This window comes from Mobula hypostoma, chromosome 5 (genome assembly GCF_963921235.1).
Source record: "Mobula hypostoma chromosome 5, sMobHyp1.1, whole genome shotgun sequence".
In the NCBI taxonomy this organism is placed as follows: Eukaryota; Metazoa; Chordata; class Chondrichthyes; order Myliobatiformes; family Myliobatidae; genus Mobula; species Mobula hypostoma.
Window position 1 is genome coordinate 166,363,548 of NC_086101.1, and position 26,569 is coordinate 166,390,116.

Consider the following 26,569-nt stretch of genomic DNA (forward strand, 5'->3'; position numbering starts at 1 on the left):
CTTCGTGCTCCCTAGAGTACAAATCGATAGTAAATATTAAAAATTTAAATTATAAATCATAAATAAAAAATAGAAAAGGGAAAGTAAGGTAGTGCAAAAAAAAACGAGAGGCAGGTCCGGATATTTGGAGGGTATGGCCTAGATCCGGGTCAGGATCCGTTCAGCAGTCTTATCTCAGTTGGAAAGAAGTTGTTCCCAAATCTAGCCGTACGAGTCTTCTTGAGCCTTCCTTGAGCCTTCTCCCAGAGGGAAGAGGGACGAAAAGTGTGTTGGCTGGGTGGGTCGTGTCCTTGATTATCCTGGCAGCACTGCTCCGACAGCGTGCGGTGTGAAGTGAATATAATTCAAATTCACAATTTCAGCTTAATATTAAATTATTAGTAGAGACAAATATCCTGATATGACTAGAGTTCAAATCTATTTATGAAGGTTGGGAGAAGGGCTTTAAAAATCAACTGCAGTTTTGGAATAAATAAGCCTCTGGGAATAAATTAATAAATGGAATCAATCAATTTTAAATTGAATAATACTGTACACCATTTTAGCTTATACGCAGGATTCAGTCCAAAAAGTATGAATTATGTACTTCATTAAAATATCCAAAAATAAATGAAATTAACCTGAGAAATGTGCAAACTAAAATAAAAATAAAACTTCACACTGAACAGATGAAAACAAGCCAACCATTCATTTTTATTGATTTTATAGCCATTGCCATATCTTTGCTCCTTTTACATAAAATGGAATTACTGCATATAATCATGTGACAAGTTTTATACTAAAGGATAAAATTGCATGCACAATATTGTCATATGTACTTAAGATTTACATTCTGAAATGATTTATCCCCTTATAATGGGCACATTCTTATCATATTAGTATTTATATTTACAAAGACATTAAATATTAATGAGAAAGCAGAAAAGTATTTACAAGAACATTCATTATGGACAGGATTAAAGGGAAAGAAATAACTACAATATCAACAAAGTATTCTGTCAAATAATTTAGCTAATTTTTCACTGAGAATTTCTTTCAGTTAATTCTAATTCCTTCCCAATTTATATTCACCACAGATAAGAAGGCTAAGATACAAACTACATTTAATCACAATTTAAACTACCGTAAAAAAAACTCAGCAAAAAAAAAGCAACTCTACAGTTGGAAACAAATTGGAAATGCACTTTTGTTGACCACTGCACTGCCAAAATTCCACCAATTAAACTGAAAACCCAGTCTTGCATGCTGCATCAAAAACAGTGAAGAATTAAGTGACAAACTTTGAAAGGGCAAAAGGTTTTCTCTGCCCCTAGAAAAAAATTCAGGTGTGCTTGCTGGTCTTGGCGATATCAGAATTACATCTGGGAGATGGGAGAAGGGGCCAAGTAGAATGGGAGGCATGGAAAAAGAAAAGCCTCTCAGGTCTGGTTCTGATCTGGCATAAGACCCCACATCCCATTGATCTTACATGGAGACAACAGGAAAAAAGTGGGGAAGGCAAGTTACTTTTAAATAGCAAAATTTAATTATTTGTTTTTAGTTAATAATACGCTTTAAATTTAAGAATTTTAAATGTATTTTTTAAATAATTTCAATAGTCTTTCAATAAATGGCAGATACATTAAAAATGATTAAATTTACAGTATTTTAATCAATTAAAAGCTTTGTTTACTGTTGGGGAATTTAGGGGCAGAGCCCCATCACAATACCCACTTAAGGCTCTTGTCCTCACTGGACTCTGGGATAGAGTCATAAATGCTGGCCCAGCTCATCCAGATAGGATAGGGACAGGTAGGCATAGGGGACAGAGCACTGCAGGCCAGCAAGGTCTGGCTCTTCAGACCAGAAGGTGTTCAAAAATTCAGCTTTCCACATTATGGTGGAAACCAGACAGTGATGGGATGGGAAAGGTATTTAATGTAAATAATTACTTTGTAAATTACATTGGACTTCCTTTTGTCCTTCCCATCAAATGCAATCTATCAGTGGATTGAATCTGTTTCTTCAAGTGGATTATTCTCCAACTGCAAAACTATTTCTTTCAATTCAGGATCATTGGCCCAGTTCACTCCACTAGCAAGAATAACGCCCTGTAAAAATACAAATTAATATTCCTGATTAATTTTCAAAACATTAGTAAGAATGTACATGATTAACAAGACAATTCATCAATGTTTCTACCTATTTTGCATTTCATCAACCTCTAATAATAAAATCAACATGTAGAAGAGAACAGCAGACTTTTATTCCAAATACAAATAATTTTCAGTTTGTGTCAAGGTAGTTGGATTCATATGGGACTGCCAAAGCAGAACTACATTTAACTTTGAGTACTTAATCATTATCAGAGATACTATTCTCATCAATAAGCCAGGGTCCTTATTAAAACAGAATATACTAGAAGCACATGGGGCAAAAAGTAATTGTTGGTGTCACCCAAAAAGGTGTGGCAGAGAAAAGGAGCAGCTAGAAAAATGTAAGGTCTTATTAAGCAGAAAGTAGATGACCAAGTTGTGCCAGTTTGAAAAGATGAAACAATAATAAAACAACAGAGATGCATCAGAGGCACAGAGGGTATGCAAGTACAAAGTTCAAAGAAAATGTTACTATCAAAGTATATACATGTCACCATATACAGCCCTACGATTCATTTTCTTGTCAGCATAGTCAGCAAATCTATAGAATATTAATTATAACAGAATCAGTGAAAGATCGGTCAGAGGGCAGAAGACAACAAACTGTGCAAATGCAAATATAAATAAATAGTAATACATAACGAGAACATGAAATAATGAGATAGAGTCCTTAAAGTGAGATCATTGGTTGTAGGAACATATCAGTGATGGGGCATGTGCCATTTTCTTCCATCATTCTCCTTTAGGTCTCCAGGTATTTCACCCTTCCCTTTTTCATTTTTGTTCTCGTATATCAGTTGGTTATGAAATAAGAAGTTATTGATATAAAACATCTTCCTCTCATCATAGCCACTGCCCAAAACTGAATTTCCACTAACTTCTGTTTAAAATTAGGACTTCCAGCAATTGCAGTACTTTTTCTTTATCCCTCATTCTCATAGCTATTCCCTTGGCACATCCAACAGGCATTTAGGGGTTATGTTGCTGTCCCAGAAACTGAATTAAACCAGAGACCTGACTCCCGTATTGGGACTGATTGGCACTTAATTCAATAATTATTGTGGTTTGTAGTAGCTGTGTGTATGCAAAACAGAAGTTATGTTTCCTATGTAATTGTGACTGCAATTTAAATCAATTTATTGTTGCAAGATACTTCTATGTGAATAATAGAAAGGATTTGCTTTCGGAGCATAGAACAGTACAGCACTGGACATGTCGTACAGCCCATGATATTGTGTCACTCTTGACGCCAATTTATACTAAATGTCTTCCTCCTGTTACGAATATCCCTGCATTTCCTTAATATTCATGTGTCTATTTAAGTCTCTTAAACTCCACCAAACTGCCTGCTTCCACTGCAAATGTACTACACTCTGTGTAAAAAAAATGCCTGACACGTTGTCTTCAAATTTCTCCTCCCCCACCTAAAAGCATGTTTGACATTTCTGCCCTTGGGAAGATTCTGACTCTCTACATCTATCATTAAAAAAAAACCTCTGTCAGGTCTACCCTCGGCCTCTGACACTCTACAGCAGGGGTTCCCAATCCGGGGTCCGGGGTCCACGGTCCCCTCGGTTAATGGCAAGAGTCTGTGGGATGAAAAAAAGTTGGGAATCCCTGCTCTAGAATAAACAGCCCAAGTTTATTCAACTTCTCCTTATAGCTCAGACACTCTAATCATGATAAACCTCTTGTGCACCCTTCCACAGTCTCCACATCCTTCCTATAATGGAATTACCAGAACTGCAACAATACTCCAAGTACAATCTGAATAGTGCTTTAAATAGCTGCAGCGTGACATCCCTACTCATATACTCTACTCCAATGAATGCAAGCAGGCCATATGCCTTCTCTATCACCTACAGTAATCCACTGTGTAGCCATTTTCAGTGAATTATGGACTGAGACCCCAAGATCCCTCTGTACCTCAATGCCAGTACGAGGTCTACCATTAAATGTATACTTTATCCTTTCAGTTGGCCTCCTTAAATCCAACACCTCACACTCGCCCAAATTAAACTCCATATTCAACTTCTCTGCCCATATATCCCACTGTATTCTTTGATAGATCTTTACACTGTCCACAATTCCAGTAATCACAGTGTCATCCACAAATTTGCTAATCTACCTAATTACATTTTCATCTAAATTATTAATATATCCTAGCCCCAATCATTGTGGAAAAACACTGGTCACGGACCTTCAACCAGAATAACAGCCTCCTACCCCTACTCTCTGGCCTCCATGAGCAAGCCAATTAGGACTTCAAACTTGCAATTATGAGGGATCTTATCAAATGCCATACTAAATTCCGCACAGATAACATCCACTGCCTTACCCTTATCAAGCACCTTTGTCACCGCCTCAAAAACTGTAGGCATGATCTCCATGCACAAAGCCAATACTGACTGTCCCTAAGCAGGCTATGCCCAAACAATGCATATAAATCTTACCCCTTAGAATCTTCCTCAGTACCTTCCCTGTCAGTGACTTGAGTGTTACTCATCTACAATTATCTGGATTATCCCCATCTCCTTTCTTGAACAAAGACACAACATTTGCTCCTCTCAAGTGCTCTGGGACCTTGCTTGTTGCTAATGAAGACATAAAGATCTTTGTCAAAGCCTCAGAAATGTCATTCGTTTATTTTTCCAGTATTCTAGGATATATGCTTGGGTATTTATCCACCTTAACATTTTTCAGAAAATCTGTCACCATCTCTTCCTTTATTTCAAAATCCCCAGCAGGTTAGCCTGTCCTACTGTTTTCACTACCCTCCAAATCCTTTCAAAATACGTACCAACACAAGTACTTATTTAGTACCTCAGCCACTTGCTCTGACTCCAAGTACAAATTCCCTCCTCTATCATCAAGTGGACTCTCCTTAACCCTGCTCTCCAAGAACATATCATGGCCTCTTATGGCCTTTCTAATCATCTGCTTGAGCATGTACTTATCTTCCACAAGGGATCAGTCTGATTTTAGGTACCTAACCCTTATATATGCTTCCGTTTTCCCTTCCTAACTAAACTTAGGGCTCTTCAGGGTCATCCAAGGTTCCCATACTGTACCATCCTTGTCATTACTCCTTAGCAGGACATGCTGGTCCTTAAACAACTTCCGTATGTCTGACAGCAGTTGCTCCCAGTCAATATCCTGTAGCTCCTGTTGCAATTCTCCCTCCCCTAATTTAGCACCTACCTACAAGAATTAATTATATTATTATTCAGAACTATCTTAAAATGTTCACCCACTATCAGGTCTGCCCCCTGGCCTGGCTCATTTCTCAAAACCAGGCCCAGTATGTTCTCTCACCAGGCCCAGTATGTTCTCTCCTCTAGTTGGATTCTCAACATACTGTTTCAAGAACTCCTCTTGACTGTATTAAGAAACCCCACCCCATCTGAACTTCTCGTATTTTAAGGAAGTTTTAATCTATACTGGGGAAGTTAAAAATGACCCGCTATGACAACCTTGTTATTTCTGTCTCTTCCCATTCTCCCATATTTCTTCTCCACTACTGACTGGCTAATGGGTCCTATAATCCAGTGGTCTCCAGCCTCCGGGCCGCGAAGAATGCAGCGGTGTAGTGGTGGCCGGGACACACCCAGCACATCTTTAAGAAAAAAGCCGAAATAAACAAGCTAATTAATTAGGTGCCGCCCGGCATGTAAATATCAGCCCAGATCAGAGCCCATTGCCGATTGCAGATTGCATTGCCTCTGATCTGGGCCAACATTTAGGTGCCCGGCGGCTCCTAATTAATTAGCTTGTTTATTTCGGCTTTTTTCTTCAAGATGTGCTGGGTGCGTTCTGGCCACCGCTGCACCACTACATTCTTCGTGTATCGGTCCGCGGCCCGGAGGTTGGGGACCACTGCTATAATCCCATCAGGCTGATAACACCTTTCCTGTTTTGGAGCTCCATCCAAATTGCCTCCGAGAATGAGCCCTCCAGTATGCCCTCCCTGAACACAGCTATAACATTCTCCATTATCAGCAACACAACCCCACCATCTGAAATAATGAAATCCAGCAATATTGAGCTGCCTGTCCTGTTCTTCACACGGCCATGTCTCTATAATGGCAACAATATTGTAATTCTATGTACTGATCCAGGCTCTAAGATCATCCTCCTTCCCCATATACTCCTAGCATTGAAATAAACAAATGCATTTCAGCCCATCAGTCCCACCATGTTTATCAGCTGTTCTTCTTCTTTGTCTTATTTGTCACTCCATCTTTCTTGCCCTCATCCCTACCATCTGTTGTCCTGCTACCGTGGTTCCTATCACCCTAACACTCTAGTTTAAATCCTCCTTGAGCAGCACCAGCAACGACATCAGTTCCCCTCCAGTTCAGAATCAAACCATCTTATTTGTACGGATTCCACCTGTCCTAGAAGAGAGAACCTGGTGATCCATAAATCTGGAGCCCTCTTTCCTGCAGCAGCTCCTTAGCCACAAATGAATTGCACCGTGTATCTATTTCTAACCTAACTAGCATGTGGCACAGGTAGTAATCCTGCTTTTTAATTTTCGACTCAGCTCTGTAAAATAATTCTGCAGGTAGCTCTGTACCCTTCAATGGGCCTGCCTGGATATAAATATTTCTTTGTATGTTTATGTGCTAAGAAGCCAGGATTGGACTTAGTTGTGATGTTCAAAGTAGTTCAGCAGCCTGCCAACACTTGGGTGGACACACATGTACAATTTTCAGTCCATGAATTGTGCTGACTAAGAGGAGAAAAAAAATCATAGAATGAAAACTATATAGTGGAAAAAATTGGACTGCAATCCTAGATCATATGATTAGCCATAAAATTTGTCAACGTTCTCATAAGAATTCGTTTTACATGGAGCTGTACATTAGAAACAGACAGGATATTCAACTAAGAAGGTGGGAGTAGGGAGCAGGATGGTGTAGAGAGCAGCTTGAAGTAAATACAAAGATGACATTTTCTGTATTAAAAAATAAAGCATACAATATTATTTTGTATTAATAATCTCTACCTGCAAAACCTTCTGAATTAATGTCACCATTTTAAAGTGTTCTTGCAAGTTTTTTTCTCCACGTCTTGGAAGTTCCTTCTCTAACTGCTGTAGCAATTGTTGCTGCTTCATCTTTTCAGCTCTCATGTCTTTTAATACACCTTGCATTTTTCGTTTCAACACTAAATCAGAGAAAAAAAATACACACACTGTTTCATTTATAGAGGACTTTGATATTTGCCCTTAAGTGGACTTTCTTCATTTTTGTTCTTCACTTCAATTGGTATAGGTTCACTCAATGATCCTTCTAACATTATCCACTCCCACAGCTGTGTTTTATTTTGAACCAATCCCAATGGTCCATAACATTTACAGCAGTTCACAGGGTTCGTGTATAATAGAAATGCTCACCTTGATGCTCAAAAATGATGTGATATACCTGCCCCTTCCCAGCCTCAGGCAATATATTCTGGATTCCAACTAATCCCCCCCCAATGTTTCTCAGATCCCATCAAGACCCTTTCACCCCAGCTCTGCACAGAAGAGATTCCTTCTTTCAATTCTATCTATGTTCCTCATCATATTGCAAATCTCCATTGGGTTTCTCCTCAGCCTCATCTGCTCCTAAAAAAACAAACCCAGTTTATTCAGTCTTTTCTCATGACCGAAACGTCCATTTCCAGGCAACACCCTGGCAAGTCACTTCTGCTCCCTCTCCAGTGCAGTCTCATCCTTCATATCAGGTGGTGACAGAACTGCCCACAGTACTCCAGCTGTGGTTAAATCCAGAGATTACTACTTTTCAAACACCTGCTTCTAAATCCCGTCACAGACTCCCTAAAATCTGCCGAAATGACCACTCCCAATTACTATACAGGTCACAGGTACTGACTTAGACCATAACCTATGGTGGGTCACCCTTTCCCTCAAGAATTTTCTGCAGCCACTCAGTGGTCTCCTTGATCCTGGCACCAGGAATGCAACACACCAACTTGGACTCTCACGTGACTGTAAAAGGCCAAACAATAGCATTCTCTAGCGCCTCTTTTTGCTCCCCAACAACCTTAGAATTCCTCCCCCTTCTTGAACAGATAAGCCACCCAGTATGCTGCAGCCTTCCTTGTGGCTGAACTTCCCTCTGCTTCTCCAATACTCAAAACAGAATACTGGGTTGGAGATCAAGGTGTCGTCAGTGGCCTACTGAACTACCTTCCTTAGTTTTGTCACCTATTCCTTATCGACCTACATTTTAACCTGCAGGGTAACCATATCCTAAAAAATGCCACACAGCTGGTATTTCAGCTTATAACCCAGAGCTCCAGCTCCCTTAGCTGATACATTTCATGCATCTGTAGTTATCCAGAATACTTGAAATATAGTTCCCATGTGACACAGGATAGAACTGGGGTACCTGGCCGAGCTTCTATTTATTAGATCAACTCACTGCATAGATAACCTAAAGGACCAAGGGACACAAGAGACTGCAGGTGCTGGAATTCTGGAGCAACACACAGAATGCTGGAGGAACTTAGTGGTCAGGCAGAATCTATGGAGGGAAATGAACAGTTGACTCTTGGGTCAAGATCCTTCATTAGGACTGGAAAGAAAGAGGGGAGACAGTCAGTATAAAAAGATGGGGTGAAGGTGTGAAGCAAAAGCTGATGAGTGATAGGTGGATCCCTGAGGGGGAATTGATTGACAGGTGAGGGAGGGGGAGAGTGGGAATGATGCAAGAAGCTGGGAGGTGATAGGTGGAAGTGATGAAGGGCTAAAGAATCGTCTTAAAATTGATTTATTTATTGTTTTATTAATACAAATCAAACTTTATATATCTCATAATTTTGCTTTAAACTCGTGTTCCCATCTCCCAAACTCCTTTTAAAATTACTGCCTTCCTTCCTGCATCATTTTGAAATTCACTGCATCTCCATTACCTGCAATACTTTTAAACTCATATGGCCTTATTCTCCCATACAGTTCTGTCTCTCAATCTTAGTATTCTAATATATGAACGTTAAAAGAGAACAAAATCCATTATACATTTTGAAATTGGTTCCAAGAGGAATGCTGTATATTGAAAGGAGAAGGAATAAATTTATTACTAAAATAATATGCCAGTAGTGCACTCTATTGAATTAATTTTAAACCAAATGTATTGCAATAAATTTATAATTACATAGTCTTTGCTTTTGAACTTCAAACACGGCATTTTCCAAAGTCTGAACTTCCTACAACAAAACAAAAAAATGACTAGATTTCCACAAGTGTGAATTATAATAGATTAATTAACAATTTGAATACAAAGCTAAAGGAAAAGTATAATTAATATAAAACAGTATTTTAAATAAGATTGAATTTATATCAGTGCTGAGTAATGGAGCTTTAAGTAGTGTGCTAGCAGCAGATTCTTGCAGACCAAACTCAGCAAAATGTTAAATTATTGCCATTTTACTTCAACAATATCCTTAAGCCCCAATTTAGGAATAGCGTTCAGTAATTTGAACAAGCAAAGTACAAATCTGAGAGTACTCCAAATTCTCAGCAAGTCAGTCAGCAGCTGAAGAGATAGAATGAGGAAAAAAAGAATTCAAATTTCAGGTTGATGACCTTTCAACAGAACCAGGAAGAACTAGAAATCAAATATGTTTCAAGTCCTAGGGAAGGGAGAGAAGTAGAGTAACAAAAAAAAAGATTGTTTGTAATACATCGAAGAACATGTCAAAATGGATGAAAGATTTAGTCATCATGAAAATTGAGTGAGGATGGTAGAGTCTTATTGATTACAGATGATATGTCTGCAGAGATACAATAGGAGGAAATGAATGAGAATAGAGAGAAAAAACATTTCTATTACATTTATTTCATTTTTAGAAATAGCAACAACAGCAGCTAAATGTGCTTTATAAAATTCTTCTGAATTGAAAGAAAAGTTAAAACCAGCAGTGAATGTTAACCCTAAATACGTGACAGATTAATTTTATTCAACATACCTTCTGGGTTGCTATAATCTCAGAACAGAGATCTAAAGAGTGATTAATTGTTTCCATTATCAACCTTAAAACAAGAAACAATTCATTAAATAATAAACTTGAGTGGATCTTACTGAGAACTTCAGAATTACTTCCATTTTCAGAATAACACTAGCAACATTCCAAACAAAAATAGAAAATGTCATAAACAGTCGGCAGGTAGAACAGCATCTGTGGAGAGAGAAACAGATTAAGCATTTCAGGTCAATTAATCTGAGCAGGAAAGACAGAAAACAAGCGTGTTTTAATTTGAAGAGAGGTAAAGAGTTGAAAAGGATTTGGGATGCCTGTGATGGAGTGGAAACCAAAATACGCAGGCAACAATTACTTTCAGTGCCAGCAGTCAGAAAGAAAAGAAATCAAAAGGATATGTTGGAGTCTTACAAACTGAGTACAACAGTTGTAGGAAATTTGGGGGGAAAAAAGTGAGAATGCTGAAAAAACTAGTAGGTCAAGTGAGACAGAAAATATTTCAAGTCCTTTTTTTAATAGAAATTTTTATTTCAATCGCCAAACTAAGGAATTTTTAGAATGACAGAATAAGTGATAATGTAAAGCAACAGAATTATCAGTGTTAGAATAAAGAAAGTTATTGAGGAGTAATTTTACATTAATAACAACAAATAATTATATTGTTGAAATGAAAAGTGAGGCTTTGAATTGACAAGGCCTAGAAGGCTAGGAACTGAGAGCTGGTAAGTGGGTTTAGTATAAATGGGCACTTGATGACGGGTATGGTCATGGCAGGCCATAGGGCCAGTTTGCATGCTTTATGTCTCTACAATTAAATAAGGTCCTTTCATTCATCATATAAATACTGGAAAAACTAGACAGATTCCCGATGAGCTGCAGTTGGAAACTGAATGCAGATTGAGGTTACAGTCACATCAGCCATTATTAAATGGCAGTGCAGGCCTTGAGACCAAGTGGTTTATACCTACCCTGATTCATATGGTTGAAAGTTTAAAGAGTGCTGAAACCTAATTTTAAATCAAGTAGAGATTAAAGAAGCTAAAGTGCTTTCATTCTAAAGTAATTTTAAAAATCTACTTTGTCTTTAAACCTGATGTATTTGAATGAAGATAACAGTATTTACTAAATCAGGCACTGGAAATACTTACTTCCCTTCTTTATCATTCATTTGTGCTGCTTCGCGTAGAGCATGTGTGTACTGAAGTCTGCAAAATATCAGAAGGTCAAACGTCTTTTCATTTCTTCATTCCAGAAGCTAAGAAACCAACCTGAAAGCTGTAAAACTTGTAGTCTACTCCTAGATTTCTTCAGATTTGGTTAGCCAGGTGGTAAAGAACTGATTGTTATCAAGATGATTTTACTGCTTCACAGAGAGATCCAGCCTATGACAGATATGTAATATAACATGCAGCTTGTCACAGATGGGCCACTGCCTTAATTTACCTGGATTTTACAAAAAGAATGGGGCTCCTACTTAGTCTGAAGCACAATGGATAAATATACCATATACATATTTAATTCTATTTGCATGCATAACCCATAAAATATTTTTCCAATTGATGACCGGTGATTACAGAATTGCGGAATTAGCATAGTATATACCCAAGCATGTTTCCACCCATTCTTGATAAACATCTTTCAATGCTCGATAAGTAAAGGTGCATAGGTAGAATGTATAGACAACAAATACTGGCCTTGAGAGCCAAAACACAACAATGAATCCTGGATTTTTTCATACCTATGGAGGGCCATGTTCTTCTGCTGGAAAGAGATTGATACATCTTCTAATTCCCTTTCAATCACTTGAATTCTTACAACATGCAAAAGAAAATAATCATTCCATGATTAATGTTGATCTTCCTAATGATTTCTCAAAATGAAAATAATACTGTACTAAGACAAATAAAAGATAATCCATCTTTTACTTCACAGTAGAATAATAAACTGAATAAACATACGTTTCTTTCAAATTATCTTCCGACACAGTCCCTGAATTAGTTTCAAGACCTGGTTAAAAAAATACAAATACTAATTAATTTTGGTCCAAAAAAAAACAACTTTTGGCTAAACAAAGGGTCTGACGAAGGGTCTCGGCCTGAAACGTCGACTGTACCTCTTCCTAGAGATGCTGCTTGGCCTGCTGCGTTCACCAGCAAGTTTTATGTGTGTTGCAACAACTTTTGGCTACTTGTTTAATATTTTTTGCTGAGTTTTACTGGTCATTTTATAGACCAAGAAATGAAGGTCTTTTGATTAGGATCTCTCATTGACCATTTGTTCAATTTCACTTTTTTCTTTCAGTTTAGAACCTCAAAAGTACTAGAAATTATTTTAGTCATTAAATTTGCAATGAATAAAGAATTTTCTGCAAGATATTTTTTCTTTTAACTCCTAAAAAAGGAGTATACAATGTGTCATTCACATACACTGTGGACAATCCAATATACCAATGTATTATTTCACTTCAGAAAAGGACCAATTGTAGGGATGACTTACAGCAGACTGGAAAGCTTGAGCAAATGGACATTAAGAAAGAGTATGTGCTGGAGCTTTTGGGAAGCATCAAGTCAGTCACTGGGACCGGATGAGATATACCCCAGGCTACTGTGGAAGGCGAGGGAGGAGGTTCTGGAGGATTGGAGGGTTGCAAGTGTTGTTCCCTTATTCAAGAAAGGGAGTAGAGATAGCCCAGGAAATTATAGACCAGTGAGTCTTATGTCAATGGTTGGTAAGTTGATGGAGAAGATCCGGAGAGGCAGGATTTATGAACATTTGGAGAGACATAACATGATTAGGAATAGTTGGCATTAAAGTGAAAGTCTGCCCCGAGCTTTGTGGCCCATCAGGCCAGTGCTTATGCCGGTTTCTGTGGCGTGAAGCGACTGAGAGTGCGAGACTCCCACCCCGCCCCCCCCCCGGATAAGACGCCAGTCTATCGCAAGGTAAGCCCCCAGCATTTGCCAGTACCCATTTTCAGCTGGGTGGACTGGAGCAATGTGTGGTTAAGTGCCTTGCTCGAAGACACACATGCTGCCTTGGCCGAGACTTGAACCCACGACCTTCTAATGGTGAGCCCAACGCCCTAACCATTTGGCCACATGCCACACAATAGTCAGCATGGCCTTGTCAAGAGCAAGGCATTTGATAAGGTACCCCATGTACGGCTTATTGAGAAAGTAAGGAGGCATGGGATCTAAGGGGACATTGCTTTGAGGATCCAGAACTGGCTCACCCACAGAAGGCAGAGTGGTTGTAGACAGGCCATATTCTGCATGGAGGTCAGTGACTAGTGGCGTGCCTCAGGGATCTGTTCTGGGACCCTTTCCCTTCGTGATTTTCATAAATGACCTGGATAAGGAAATGGAAGGATGAGTTGGTAAATTTGCAGATGACACAAAGGTTGGGGTGTTGTGGATAGTGTAGAGGGCTGTCAGAGTTTACAGCGGGACATCGATAGGATGCAAAACTGGGCTAAGAAGTAGCAGATGGAGTTCAACCCAGATAAGTGCGAGGTGGTTCATTTTGGTATGTCAAATATGATGGCAGAATATAGTATTAATGGTAAGACTCTTGGCAGTGTGGATGATCAGAGTCCATAGGACACTCAAAACTACTACGCAGGTTGACTGTGTAGTTAAGAAGGCATATGGTGTATTGGCTTTCATCAACAGTGGGATTGAGTTCAAGAGCAGAGAGGTAATGTTACAACTATATAGGACCCTGGTCAGACCCCACTTGGAGTACTGTGCTCAGTTTTGGTCACCTCACTACAGGAAGGATGTGGAAACTATAGAAAAGGTGAAGAGGAGATTTATAAGGATGTTGCCTGGATTGGGGAGCAGGCCTTATGAGAGTCGATTGAGTGAACTTGGCCTTTTCTCCTTGGAGCAACGGAGGATGAGAGGTGACCTGAAAGAGATGTACAAGATGATGAGAGGCATTGATTGTGTGGATAGTCAGAGGCTTTTTCCCAGGGCTAAAATGGCTAACACGAGAGGGCATAGTTTTAAGGTGCTTGGAAGTAAGTACAGAGGACATGTCAGGGGATACTTTTTTTTACACAGAGAGTGGTGATTGCATGGAATGGGCTGCTGGTGACGATGGTAGAGGTGGATACAATAGGGTCTTTTAAGAGACTCTTGGATAGGTACATGGAGATCAGTAAAATAGAGGACTATGGGTAACTCTAGGTAATTTCTAAAGTAAGTACATGTTCGGCACAGCCTTGTGGGCCGAAGGGCCTGTAGCCTGTATTGTGCTGTAGATTTTCTATGTTTCTATTATAATGCACACGATACCAGCTACTTAGCTGAAGAATGCAGCAAGTAAAGAAATAAAATAACCTAGTCATAGTGAGTTATTTTAGAGAGCTGTTGAAAGAGGAACATAGTGCATTTTTTTTTAAAAAGAGGCCGAGGAGGCAGCTCCCTTCTTACTTTCAGCTATGCAACATATTAAATGTTAATAAATAATGAATGTTTTAAACAGTGAATATAGAAAGCAACAGAAGAGGAAGGAGAGAAATCTACATATGGAAGGATGCAAGAAATGGTAAAGTATATTCCAGATAACACACACAAAATGCTGGAAGAACTCAACAGGCGGGGCAGCATCTATGGAAAAAAGTATGGTCAATATTTCGGACTGAGACCCTTCGGCAGGACTGAAGAAAAAAGATGAGGAGATTTAAAAGGTGGGGGGAGGGGAGAGAGAAACACAAGGAGATCGGTGAAACCGGGAGGGGGAGGGATGAAGTAAAGAGCTGGGAAGTTGTTGGTGAAAGAGATACAGGGTTTGGAGAAGGGGGAATTCTGATAAGGGAGGACAGAAGGGCATGGAAGAAAGAAAAGGTGGGTGGAGCACCAGAAGGAGGTGATGGGCAGGCAAGGAGATAAGGTGAGAGAGGGAAAAGGGGATGGAGAATGGTGAAGTAGGGGGAGGGGAAGGGAAAGATGCGCTTGGTGGTGGCATCCCATTGGAGATGGCGGAAGTTCCGGAGAATTATATTCCAGACAGCAGTTTGAGGAAATCAGAGCACTGTTGACATTGGAGGGCAAGAGGAGAAAGCAAACTCAAGAAAATTACATAAAGGGGAAACTAGCAATTTTATAGAGTGATTTTGGAGAACAAAGCACAAAATACATTATCCTCAAACTGTGAAATGTGTAATAGGTGAGCAGACTTTGGATTAACATAAATTTTATTAAGCGTTAAATCTGAAAAGTGAAAAAGCATGTTTCCTGATATCAGAGCATTTCTAAGCCAGCGAAGTACTTTCAAAGTAGAGTAGAATAACTGTGATAACGTAGGGGAGATCAGACTTTGCTGAACATCTCACCTGAAATGCAATTCCCCAGACAACGTAACAATGCATTATGGTACTGCATCAGATTTGATTGTATGGGTCTTTAACTCATAATCAGACATCAGACCAAGAGAGCCAACAGTAGATCAAGGCTGGGGGCCTAAAGAGATCTGAGGAACATGAATTTCCCACAGAGGAGGTGGGTATATGGAACAAACGGCCAGGGAAAGTGTTAGAGGCAGGAAAAATTACAACACTAAAGACAGTTGGACTGGTGCATGGATAGGAAAAGTTTATAATGATATGGACCAAACATAGGCAAATGGGATTAGTTAGATATGCATCTTGGTTGACATGGATGAATTAAGCTGAATGGCCCAGCTCCATGCTGTATTACTCTATGAATTTAACTGGCTATGGAAGATGAATCTTTATGCTCTTCCTGCTTAAGATGGCGCTACTGACGTTGGGCAACAGCTTACTGGTGGTTCATAAAGCATGAAATACAACTAAATACTTCATTAATAACACTTTTTCTGGGGTAAATTGTGGTAAGCTATCATCGTAAACAATGAAAAGGCGCGCAAAGCCAAGGCTGACTCGACGGTCGAGGCATGCGGGTGCAATGCCAAGTCAGAGCAGGGCATGTTCAACAAGAAGTGACTGGAGCGAGACCAAGGCATGTTCGAGACGGAGTTGGAGATGGGGTTGGAGCTGGAGTTGGAGCAAGCAAATTGGAGAGGAGCCAGAACAGAGGAGTTTCGAAGTCTGTCCACCTAAACCAGGAATGAGGTTGGATCGATCTAAATGCCAGGCTGATCTGTAAACGTCAGGTACGGGTCAGAATGTGGCAACAGGGTCCAGGCCAAGAGCATATCAACGTGCTGGGGCTCAAATCCTAGTGCAGGGGACAACCCGGTGTTAGGGCAATTAAACAATAGATTTGATAGAAGTATATAAAATCATGATGGGTATAGATAGAGTGAATGCAAGCAGGCTTTTTCCACTGAGGCAAGGGGAGAAAAAAACCAGAGGTCATGGGTTAAGGGTGAGGGGGAAAAAGTTTAAAGGGAACATTAGGGGGGGCTTCTTCACACAGAGAGTGGTGGGAGTATGGAATGAGCTGCCAGACAAGGTGGTAAATGCGGGTTCTTTTTTAACATTTAAGGATAAATTGGACAGATACATGGATGGGAGGTGTATGGAGGGATATGGTCCGTGTGCAGGTCAGTGGGACTAGGCAGAAAATGGTTTGGCACAGCCAAGAAGGGCCAAAAGGCCTGTTTCTGTGCTGTAGTTTCTATGGTTTCACATAAAGGAGGAAAAGGCAAAATAAAATAAAGTACAATACTATAACATCCATCTAGATCCTAGGACATTCTAAAGCATTTTGCCACCAATAAAACAACATGGAAATGCAAGCAACACACACAAAATGCTGGAGAAATTCAGCTGTCCTGCTGAAGGGTCTTGGCCCAAAACGTCAACTGTACTCTTCTCCATAGATGTTGCCTGGCCTGCTGAGTTCCTCCAGCATTTTGATGTGTGTTGTTTGGATTTCTAGCATCTACAGATTTTCTCCTGTCTATGGGAATGCAGTCCTTGTTACAACATAGAAAACAAGGCAAACAACTTTCACACAGCCAGTTCTAACAAACAGCAACAGGATAATGACTAAATAATCTGTTGCAGTAATACTAATGGAGACAAATACTGGTCAGGCCACAAAAAACATCTCCATCTCCACCGTCTTCCTTCAAAATGGCACTATGCAATCCTTTATGTCCAGTCAAAAGTATATATAGAACTTATGTTTAATGTTTTGCCCTAAGGACAGTACCGCCCCAATGAAGTACTCCTTCAATCCTGCATTAGAAATTTTTATGCACTAGATTCTGGATCAATGTTAGTTCTCCAAACTATAATATCAAATACAGGAACTTTATTCTATTCTAAACATGTTCAGTGAATGTTGAAGTTGTAGAAGATATTGGTGAGGTCTAATTTGGAGTATTGCATGCAGTACACCTACCAACAGCAAAGATATTAAGATTGAAGGAGTACAGAGAAAATTTACAAGAATGTTGCCAGGACTTGAGGACCTGGATTATAGGGAAAGGTTGAATAGGTTCAGAATTTATTCCCTGGAGTGTAGGAGAATGAGGGAGATTTGATAGAGGTATACAAAATTATAGATAGGGTAAATGCAAGCAGGCTTTTTCCACTGACACTGGGTGAGACAAGAACTAGAAGTCATAGGTTAGGGCAGTGGGCCCCAACCTCCGGGCCGCGGACTGATACATTGCCGCGAAGAATGCAGCGGTAGTCGGAACGCACCCAGCACATCTTTAAGAAAAAAGCCAAAATAAACAAGCTAATTAATTAGGTGCCGCCTGGCACATAAATGTCGGCCCAGATCAGAGGCGATCGATTGGGTTAGGGGGTGAAAGATGAAATATTTAAGGGGAAACCTGAGGGGAAACTTCTTTACTCAGAGGGTTATGCAAGTATGGAACGAGCTGCACGTGGACGTGCTGGATGGGAGTTTGATTTCAACATTTAAGAGAAACTTTGATAAATACATGGATGAAAGGGGTACGAAGGGCTATGGTCCAAGTGCGGGTTGATGGGTCTAGGCTGAATAAGTTTAGCACAGACTAGATGGGCCGAAGGACCCTTTTCTGTGCTGAAGCATGCTATGATTCTATGAAGAAATAATAACTGCAGAGATCAAATTTCACAAAGAAATGAAGCAAATCAAAATAACTTAAAAGGTAATTCAAAACATCTTACAAGCTTTCACACCAGTTTCTAGTTCCACTGTTTGTTGGGTTACTTGATCCTTTAACCTATCAAGAAAATATATAAAACATAAAACAATTGTTATTTTTACATCTAATAAAAGCAAACAAATCAGACGTCTTGCCTTTGTTTCAGATTTTCAGGACTGAAGGTGGCATTGAGCTTTACTATAAGATCAATCCTACGTGTACGTGGGACGGCCTTGCAGCATGGAATTTTAATGAATTTAATATTCATCCCAATACAATGTGTTTTTACTTTCCTACAATATTACCAAATTTAAGAAATTAAGAGTAATTTCCTTGGCAAGTTTTGATTTTCCATTTGCATCATCCTCCAAAGACCTTTCAGGGATATTGTGCCTTCCTCTTGCTCTCCACTCTATTAATTAAAAAGGAGACTGTGGCTGGCAACTCTAATGCTCTAATAGAAATCAACAAAAAATCATTATGATTAATAATTCTGCTGTGATGGGATATTGAAAATCTACTGCATCTCACTAAATGCACAGCCATTACTCACCACATAAGATGCAGAATAGAGTCCATTACGGTAGCATTTTCTTGTTCAACAGTTGGTGTTACATGGAAATTATCAAGTGCCAACTGTCCCAGCTTCATACAGGAACTGCCAAGCTTTTGTAGGATAGATCTTTCTGTTCTATAAATATTAGAAAATACTGTAGATAGGCTATTGCAAGATATCAAATAATGTGAACATACAAATTTTAAAGTGTGCAGTAAATTATTCCAATTAGGAACAGAAATAAGCCAAGGAATCTCCAGGGTGGAGTGGTACATCAGAACCATAAATCACATCCTTAAGAAGAGCTGTAAAAATTTAATTAATGTGTATTATTAGTGGGTATTATGCTCACCCCACACTGGGTGATAACAGTATAATGAGCAGATGATTTTTGTAATTCAGGTATGAATATTAGCTAGCACACATCTATTTACATAGCACTTTTAGTAGAGCAAAAATGTGCACCTCACACTATCACTACCCATTAAATTATTAATGTGAAGGTATGCAAAAGATAATGGAGTTTAGCAAAGGCTTGGCTAAACAAATGGCTTTTAAGGATTAAGGTAGAGGAAACTAGAGAGGACTTTCCGCAACTTAAAGCTTTTCAAACTGAGAGTAAGGTAAATTAAATGAACCATTAAATTCAGGCATGTTCAAAAGCTAGAATGGATGGAGTCTAGATATCTCAGTTACATAGCTGGAAGGAATTAAAAAGATGGAAAGAAGACCAGAAAGGAACTTCTAAATCAAATATGAGAATTTTAAAATCAAGATACTGTTCAACTGGAAACCAACAGTAACCAACAGTAGTGGCCTAAATACAAACTTAACTCTTTTGATCTACTGTGACACCAAAGTTGTGAACAACCTAGTTGGTAGAGGGCTAGAATCACCAGCATGGAAACAGAAAGTGAATGGACGTCAAAGGTACTATAAGAAAAGTGACAACTGTATATAGATATTCCTAATAGAGGAGAGGCAGTACTGAACTGTGGCTGAGCACTTTGAGGATACTAATCAAAACACTAAGTTTCAGGATAGTTGTAGAAAGGGTTAAAGGTGATCTCGGTTGGAGAGGGAAGACCAGTTTCAATATCATAAACATGATTTGGCAGAGGCAGAGGGGAACAGTTACCCAAGGGTAAACCTACATCTAACAAATAGGGGTCCCTTAAAAGTGAAACAGTGAGAGTTCAGCCTGCAAAAGTGAAATCAGGGAAGCTAAGCCCAAGAGGTCAAGGGATAGAGGATTTGAGAAGGTTTAAAAAAGGAAGCGGATGGCAGGAATGAACACTGGAAAAAAAGGCAAGGCCGTTCAGGAGTACAGAACTTGTAGGAGAGGACTTGAAAACTAAATTAGTATGAAGTGGGGCCATGAAACATCTCTGACAGATTAAGAAAATTCCACTGGGCATTTTATATTAAAAAACGGGTAAGCAGGGTCCCCATTAGGAATCACAAGGCAATCTGTGCATGGGGCTATGTTGATGAGGGCTTAAATGAACACTTCTCATATGCATTCAGATGAGAAAGGCATTGTAGTTGCAGGTTTCATGGAGAGGAACACGGATATTTCAATCAATGTTGACATTAAAAAGGAGATTGCTTTAGATGTTTACTCTATATAAAGATATATAAATCCTCAGGCCTCATGAGATGTATTCTAGAAAAGAGATTGCTGGGGTTGTGATAGAGATTTTCACATCTTCACTGGCCATAGGTTATTTACCACAGTACATAATTATCTATTTAAATGTTTATTTTGCTTTTATATCATCTCAATATGTACTTAAGAATGTATAAATAATTGTAGTTTTATACATATAAAAAATGGAAAAGGTTATATGTGTGAAAAAAGTACATGATAATTGTGAACTCCTTATCCAAATAAAAATAAAATTAAAAAAAAATAATCAAGTCAATGTGTCAATATATACAATAAAGTATTAAATTAGCAAATAACTGATTAACTAAGCTAAGCAATATATCAATAATAAGAAAAAATAAAGTGTTAATAATATTTTTTTTGAAAGAAAAAAAAGAGAGAAAAAAAAGAACCCCTACTAACTAGAGGTTATAATTAGAGGATAGCAAATGTGTTACCTTTATTCAAGGTGGCCTGCCAGGCACTAATCAGGTAATTACAGGCCCATGAGTCTAACTTCAGTTGAAATAAAAGTTATGAGAAACATGATTAATACTTGGAAAGGGAGGGGTAGATCAAAGATAGGAAGCATGGCTTTGTCAGTGAGAGAAACAAATATTTAAAAAGGCAGAGCTTTGAAAGAACATTCCTAATGTGGGCAAATAGATAGATGGGCAAAAAGGTCATCATGGATACGGTAGGAAACATCATTTCTATGCTGTACGACTCTTTGACTCATGTTGGGACCCTTACAATGGTGCCTCCTTTGCTTGCATCTTCGGAAACAGCTCTATTTCTATCTTTAATATCTCTATTCTTCCCTTCCAGGGTTCTTTTGAACACTCTGACCTGGAATTAGACACTGACTTTGGTTCTTTGCGGGAATGGGACCTGCTCTCGGAGTTTCACGACTGGCCGTTATTCGATATGCCGAGGATGCAGCCTAAGAGATTAGCTCACCTTCAGAGTTCCAGGATCTCATGGCTCTGGAGATGGGTGGACCGAAGGTTGGTGTCCTGGCAGTAAATCGGTGTAGCGTGGGAGACAGAAGATCTCTGGCTATGTGCCCAGAGACCCGAGATCTTTGGACACAGAGCTCGGAAAAAGCGACGCAACAGACTTTTAACATCGTAATCAGCGAGTTGTTTGTTATGTCTCCCCTCTTGCTGTGAAACAGAGACACTTCTTCTTCCCTTATTAGGGACAGAGATAGCCTGTGGTATGTCGAATACCAGGTGAATGAGTAGTCTTTCGGGTACTGCAAGTCTGTGTCTTTGCTACATGCTTGAGTGCTTGGTGGTGGGTGCCGATGCTTTTTTTTGTCGGGGGGGAGGGGGGATTGTTGCTTTGCTGCTGCTTACGCATGGGAGGGGGGAGCTGGGGGGGTTCTTTGGGGTTCTAACATTTAAGTGTCATTCACTCCTTGGGGCACTCCTCTGTTTTCGTGGATGGTTGCAAAGAAAAAACATTTCAGGATATGTATTGTATACATTTCCCTGACATTAAATGTACCTTTGAAACCTTACTGTTTGTCCTATGCATGACTGATTTGAATATGATTATAGGAGGTATTAGTTTGAATATGACATGAAAATTGGTTGTCCTACAATAGTAATGGAACAGTCTTAGGTTATAAGATGATATTGATCACCTAGAAAGGTGGACCAAACAATCACAGCTGTCATTCAACCTTGATAAGTGCACAGTGCTGCATTCTGAGGAAAAATATTTCACCCGAAGTGTGGCTGCAATTTGAAAGGGCTGTCTGAGGTGGTGAAGTCAGGTACTCCCACCCATTTAAGTAGTATTTGGGCACTTGAATCACCAAGACACAGAAATAAATGCTGGTAAACTGAATTAGGACAGGTACCCCCCCCCCCCCGCCGCCTTTTGCACATGCTGCCTGGCCTGCCGAGTTTCTCCAGCAGTATATTTTATACTCCAGATTACAGCATCTGTAGTCTCTTGTATCTCTACTATAGGTAGGCACTCGATGGCCCAACAGACCATGTGATTCTAAGGAGATCAATACTGTACATAATACTCCAAGTGTAGTTACACAAATACCCCATAGAACTGACACATGGATATCAATTTTTGCATTCAATTATTTCAAAATAAACCTTAAGACGGTTAGCCTTCCTAATACCTTACTCTGTCTATATTTAAGTATTCTGTTGCATCTCCTCCAATCTATCATTTAGCCATGCGTTTCTTTATTATTTATTTGAAAATGGACAATTTTACATTTTTACTACATTGTAGTTTGCCAGATTTTTGCACTTTAACATATCTGGTATCCTTTTATAACCTCCTTATTCATATAGAACGTAAACAGTACAGCACAGTAATGGACCTTTGGCCCACAAAGTTGTGCTGACCTTTCAACCTAATTTAAGATCAATATAACCTTTCCCTCCCCTATAGCCTTCCATTTTTCTTTCATGCATGTGCCTACGTTTCTTAAATGCCCTTAACATATCGGTCTCTATCACAATCCTGGCAATGCACACCACACACTGAAACTCTAAAAAAAATGTACCTCCGACATCGCCCTATACTTTACTCCGTTAAAGGCATCCGTTAGTCTTGTGAGACCATGGATCTGCGCCTGGAAATTCTTCACTCTCCAGGGCGCAGGACTGGGCAAGGTTATATGGAAGACCAGCAGTTGCCCATGCTGCATGTCTCCCCTCTCCATGACACCGATGTTGTCCAAGGGAAGGGCAAGAGCCAATACAACTTGGCATCAGTTTCGTCGCAGAGCACTGTGTGTTAAGCGCCTTGCTCAAGGACACAACATGCTGCCTCGGCTGGGGCTCGAACTCACAACCTTCAGGTCACTAGTCGAATGCCTTAACCACTTGGCCACGTGCCCACACACTTTACTCCAATCACCTTAAAATCATACTCCCTGGTGTTAGCCACTCCCGCCCTGGGAAAAAGTTTCTGGCTATCCACTCTATCTATGCGTCTTATCACCTTGTTCACCTCTGTCAAGTGACCTCTCATCCTTTGCTCCAAAGAGCTGTAGGTCGCTCAACCCTTCCTAATAAGGAATGTTCTCTAATCCAGGCAACATCCTGGTAAACAACACACATCAAAGTTGCTGGTGAACACAGCAGGCCAGGCAGCATCTCTAGGAAGAGGTACAGTTGACGTTTCAGGCCAAGACCCTTCTTCAGGACTAACTGAAGGAAGAGTTAGTAAGAGATTTGAAAGTGGGAGGGGGAGATACAAAATGATAGGAGAAGACAGGAGGGGGAGGGATGGAGCCAAGAGCTGGACAGGTGATTGGCAAAGGGGATATGAGAGGATCATGGGACAGGAGGCCCGGGGAGAAAGACAAGGGGGGGTGGAACCAGAGGATGGGCAAGGGGTATAGTCAGAGGGACAGAGGGAGAAAAAAGAGTGAGAGAAAGAATGTGTGTATAAAAATAAATAACGGATGGGGTACGAGGGGGAGGTGGGGCATGCACATTCTTTCTCTCACTCTCCTTTTTCTCCCTCTGTCCCTCTGACTATACCCCTTGCCCATCCTCTGGTTCCTGTCCCATGATCCTCTCATATCCCCTTTGCCAATCACCTGTCCAGCTCTTGGCTCCATCCCTCCCCCTCCTGTCTTCTCCTATCATTTTGTATCTCCCCCTCCCACTTTCAAATCTCTTACTAACTCTTCCTTCAGTTAGTCCTGACGAAGGGTCTCGGCCTGAAACGTCGACTGTACCTCTTCCTAGAGATGCTGCCTGGCCTGCTGCGTTCACCAGCAACTTTTATGTGTGTTGCTTGGATTTCCAGCATCTGCAGAATTCCTGTTGTTAACATCCTGGTAAATCTCTCTGCACCCCCTCAAAAGCTTCCATATCCTTCCTATAATGAGGCAACCAGAAATGAACACAATACTTCAAGTATAGACTAACCAGAGCTGCAACATTACCTCACGGTTCTTGAACTCAATCTCCCAACAAGTAAAGGACAATACTCTACATGCCTTCTTCACCTCCCTATTAACTTGTACAGCAACTTTGTACATCTGTGGAAGTGGACTTCAAAATCCCTCTATTCCTCCACACTAATAAATCCAGCCGTTTGACCTTCAAAGTATATCACGTCACATTTTTCCAAATTGAACTCCATCTGCCACTTTCTCATCCAAGTCATTTATAAAAATCCCAAAGAGAATTCCCAGAACAGAACCCCACAGCACACTGAGCTCCAGCAGAATACGCGAGATCTCCTACCACTCTCTGTCTTCTGTGGGCAAGCCAATTCTGAATGCCACCTGACTTTCCAAATGAACCTACCACGGGGAACACTGTCAAAGGTCTTACTAAAAACCACGTACACCTCAAGTGCACTATCTTCATTATGCATTGTATCACATCCTCAAAGAATTCAATCAGACTTGGGAGTCATGATCTGCCCCTCTCAAAACCATGCTGACCATCCCTATTCAGACTATGCCTCTCCATTTAATACCCATAAACCCTACCTCTAGGAATCCTCTCCAATAATTTGCCTATAACTGAAGAAAAACTCCCTACTCCTTTTCTTGAACAAAGGAATGGCATTTGCCACCCTCCAATCATCTGATTCTACTCCTGTGGCCAGCGAAGACACAAAGATCACCAAAGAAGCAGCATCTCTTCCTTCGCTTCCCTAAGTAACCTGGGGAATAGCCCATCCACACGAGGAATTCTGCAGATGCTGGAAGTTCAAGCAACACACATCAAAGTTGCTGGTGAACGCAGCAGGCCAGGCAGCATCTCTAGGAAGAGGTACAGTCGACGTTTCAGGCCGAGACCCTTCGTCAGGACTAACTGAAGAAAGAGCTAGTAAGAGATTTGAAAGTGGGAGGGGGAGGGGGAGATCCAAAATGATAGGAGAAGACAGGAGGGGGAGGGATGGAGCCAAGAGCTGGACAGTTGATGGATGAAATATTCCGTCCACTTCGGGGACTTCTCCCATTTTTTAAAAATTCCAGCACATCCTCTTTACTAACGTTGCCAGCTTTCAGCATATCAGCACCCAGCACTGAACGGACATAAACTACAAAGGCATTTCAATCCCTTACTCCATATTTCGTGCCGCTCCCTCCCCCGAATCCACTGCCGTGCGCGGCGCCGTCTCCATTGCGGACGCTTCTTCTGCTCGCCTGCTCAATATGTTCATTGGGCAAGCTGGAGCTTCAGGGCGGGGCTTCTGACAGAGCTCGATTCTGTTTGGTTCACGGCGACATCAATCGCGATTCCCCGCCCCCCAGCGCCCGAGGAACGGCGGGGATTGGTATATAATGTCGGCAGTCGATTGGTCGCGCCCGTGGAGGCGGGTCGCTTGAATTTGAAGCGGGAGAGGAGGCGGGCGAGCGGGCGACAACGGTCGGACGCTGCTCCGGGTGTGTGGGGGCTGGATTGGGGCTGCGGGAGAGGAGGCAGCCGGTGCTCAACACGACATGAACCTGTAGCAGCCCATCCAAGAACAACTCGGGTAAGGTATGGAGCACGTAGGCCACATGATCCGGAGCATAATAAACCAGAGGGAAGCTTGGGAATGGGAACTAAATTCTCAATGCAGTTACCATTTCTGTGAGCGTGCGATCCAATTTGTTTTACTGCGTACAAGTGCTTCTGGTCCGTGGTGTATGGTAAAAAAAAGGTTAGATCGCATGGGATCTGATTGCCAACCGGATTCAAATCTGACTTGGTAGGAGTCTGTAAGTATTAGTGGGAGGCTGTTATTCTGTGAAAAGCGGTGTGTTGTAGGTTTCGATGCTGGGTCCACTCTTGTTTGTCATTTATGTTAATGTTTTTGGATGGAGATGAACTGGAGAGATGTATAAAAGACTGACAGATTGGAATTTAACTTGGCTAAATGTGAGTACTGTATTTTGGTGATATAAGCTGGGGCAGGACTTGCACAATAAATGGCGGGACCCTAGATTGAACAGAGAGCCTTGGAGATACAGATAGATACATGAGGGACGGCAAATGTTGGAATTTGGAGACTTAGACCACCTGCTAGAGGAAGTTAGTAGATTGAGCAATATCTGTGGGATCTAAGTCAATGTCTCAGATTTAAAATCTGTATCAGTACTGTTTCAAAGTTGAGTTTATTGTTTGTGAGTACAGGTGAAAAATGTACTTGCTGCAGCATCACAGGCAC

The 26,569-nt window shown here is 40.6% G+C and overlaps 2 protein-coding genes across 2 annotated transcripts in view; one reads left to right on the plus strand and one right to left on the minus strand.

The window, feature by feature from the left end:
- Positions 1 to 684: 684 nt before the first annotated feature.
- On the minus strand, positions 685 to 25,579 carry cenph (centromere protein H). Its single transcript, XM_063047688.1, has 10 exons — positions 25,482 to 25,579; positions 18,757 to 18,894; positions 18,226 to 18,281; positions 12,086 to 12,134; positions 11,866 to 11,937; positions 11,276 to 11,332; positions 10,116 to 10,179; positions 9,302 to 9,353; positions 7,147 to 7,307; positions 685 to 2,090 (listed from the first exon to the last, which is right to left on the minus strand). Exons 1-10 carry the CDS (start codon positions 25,577 to 25,579, stop codon positions 1,983 to 1,985), a joined length of 855 nt encoding a protein of 284 aa, XP_062903758.1. The 3' UTR covers positions 685 to 1,982.
- A 220-nt stretch (positions 25,580 to 25,799) lies between these two features.
- Positions 25,800 to 26,569, plus strand: part of LOC134347149 (uncharacterized) — a 35,586-nt gene continuing 34,816 nt past the window's right edge. The window contains exon 1 of the mRNA XM_063049340.1: positions 25,800 to 25,899. The gene's annotated coding sequence lies outside the window, so the exon portion shown is untranslated. The remainder of the gene's footprint in view (positions 25,900 to 26,569) is intronic.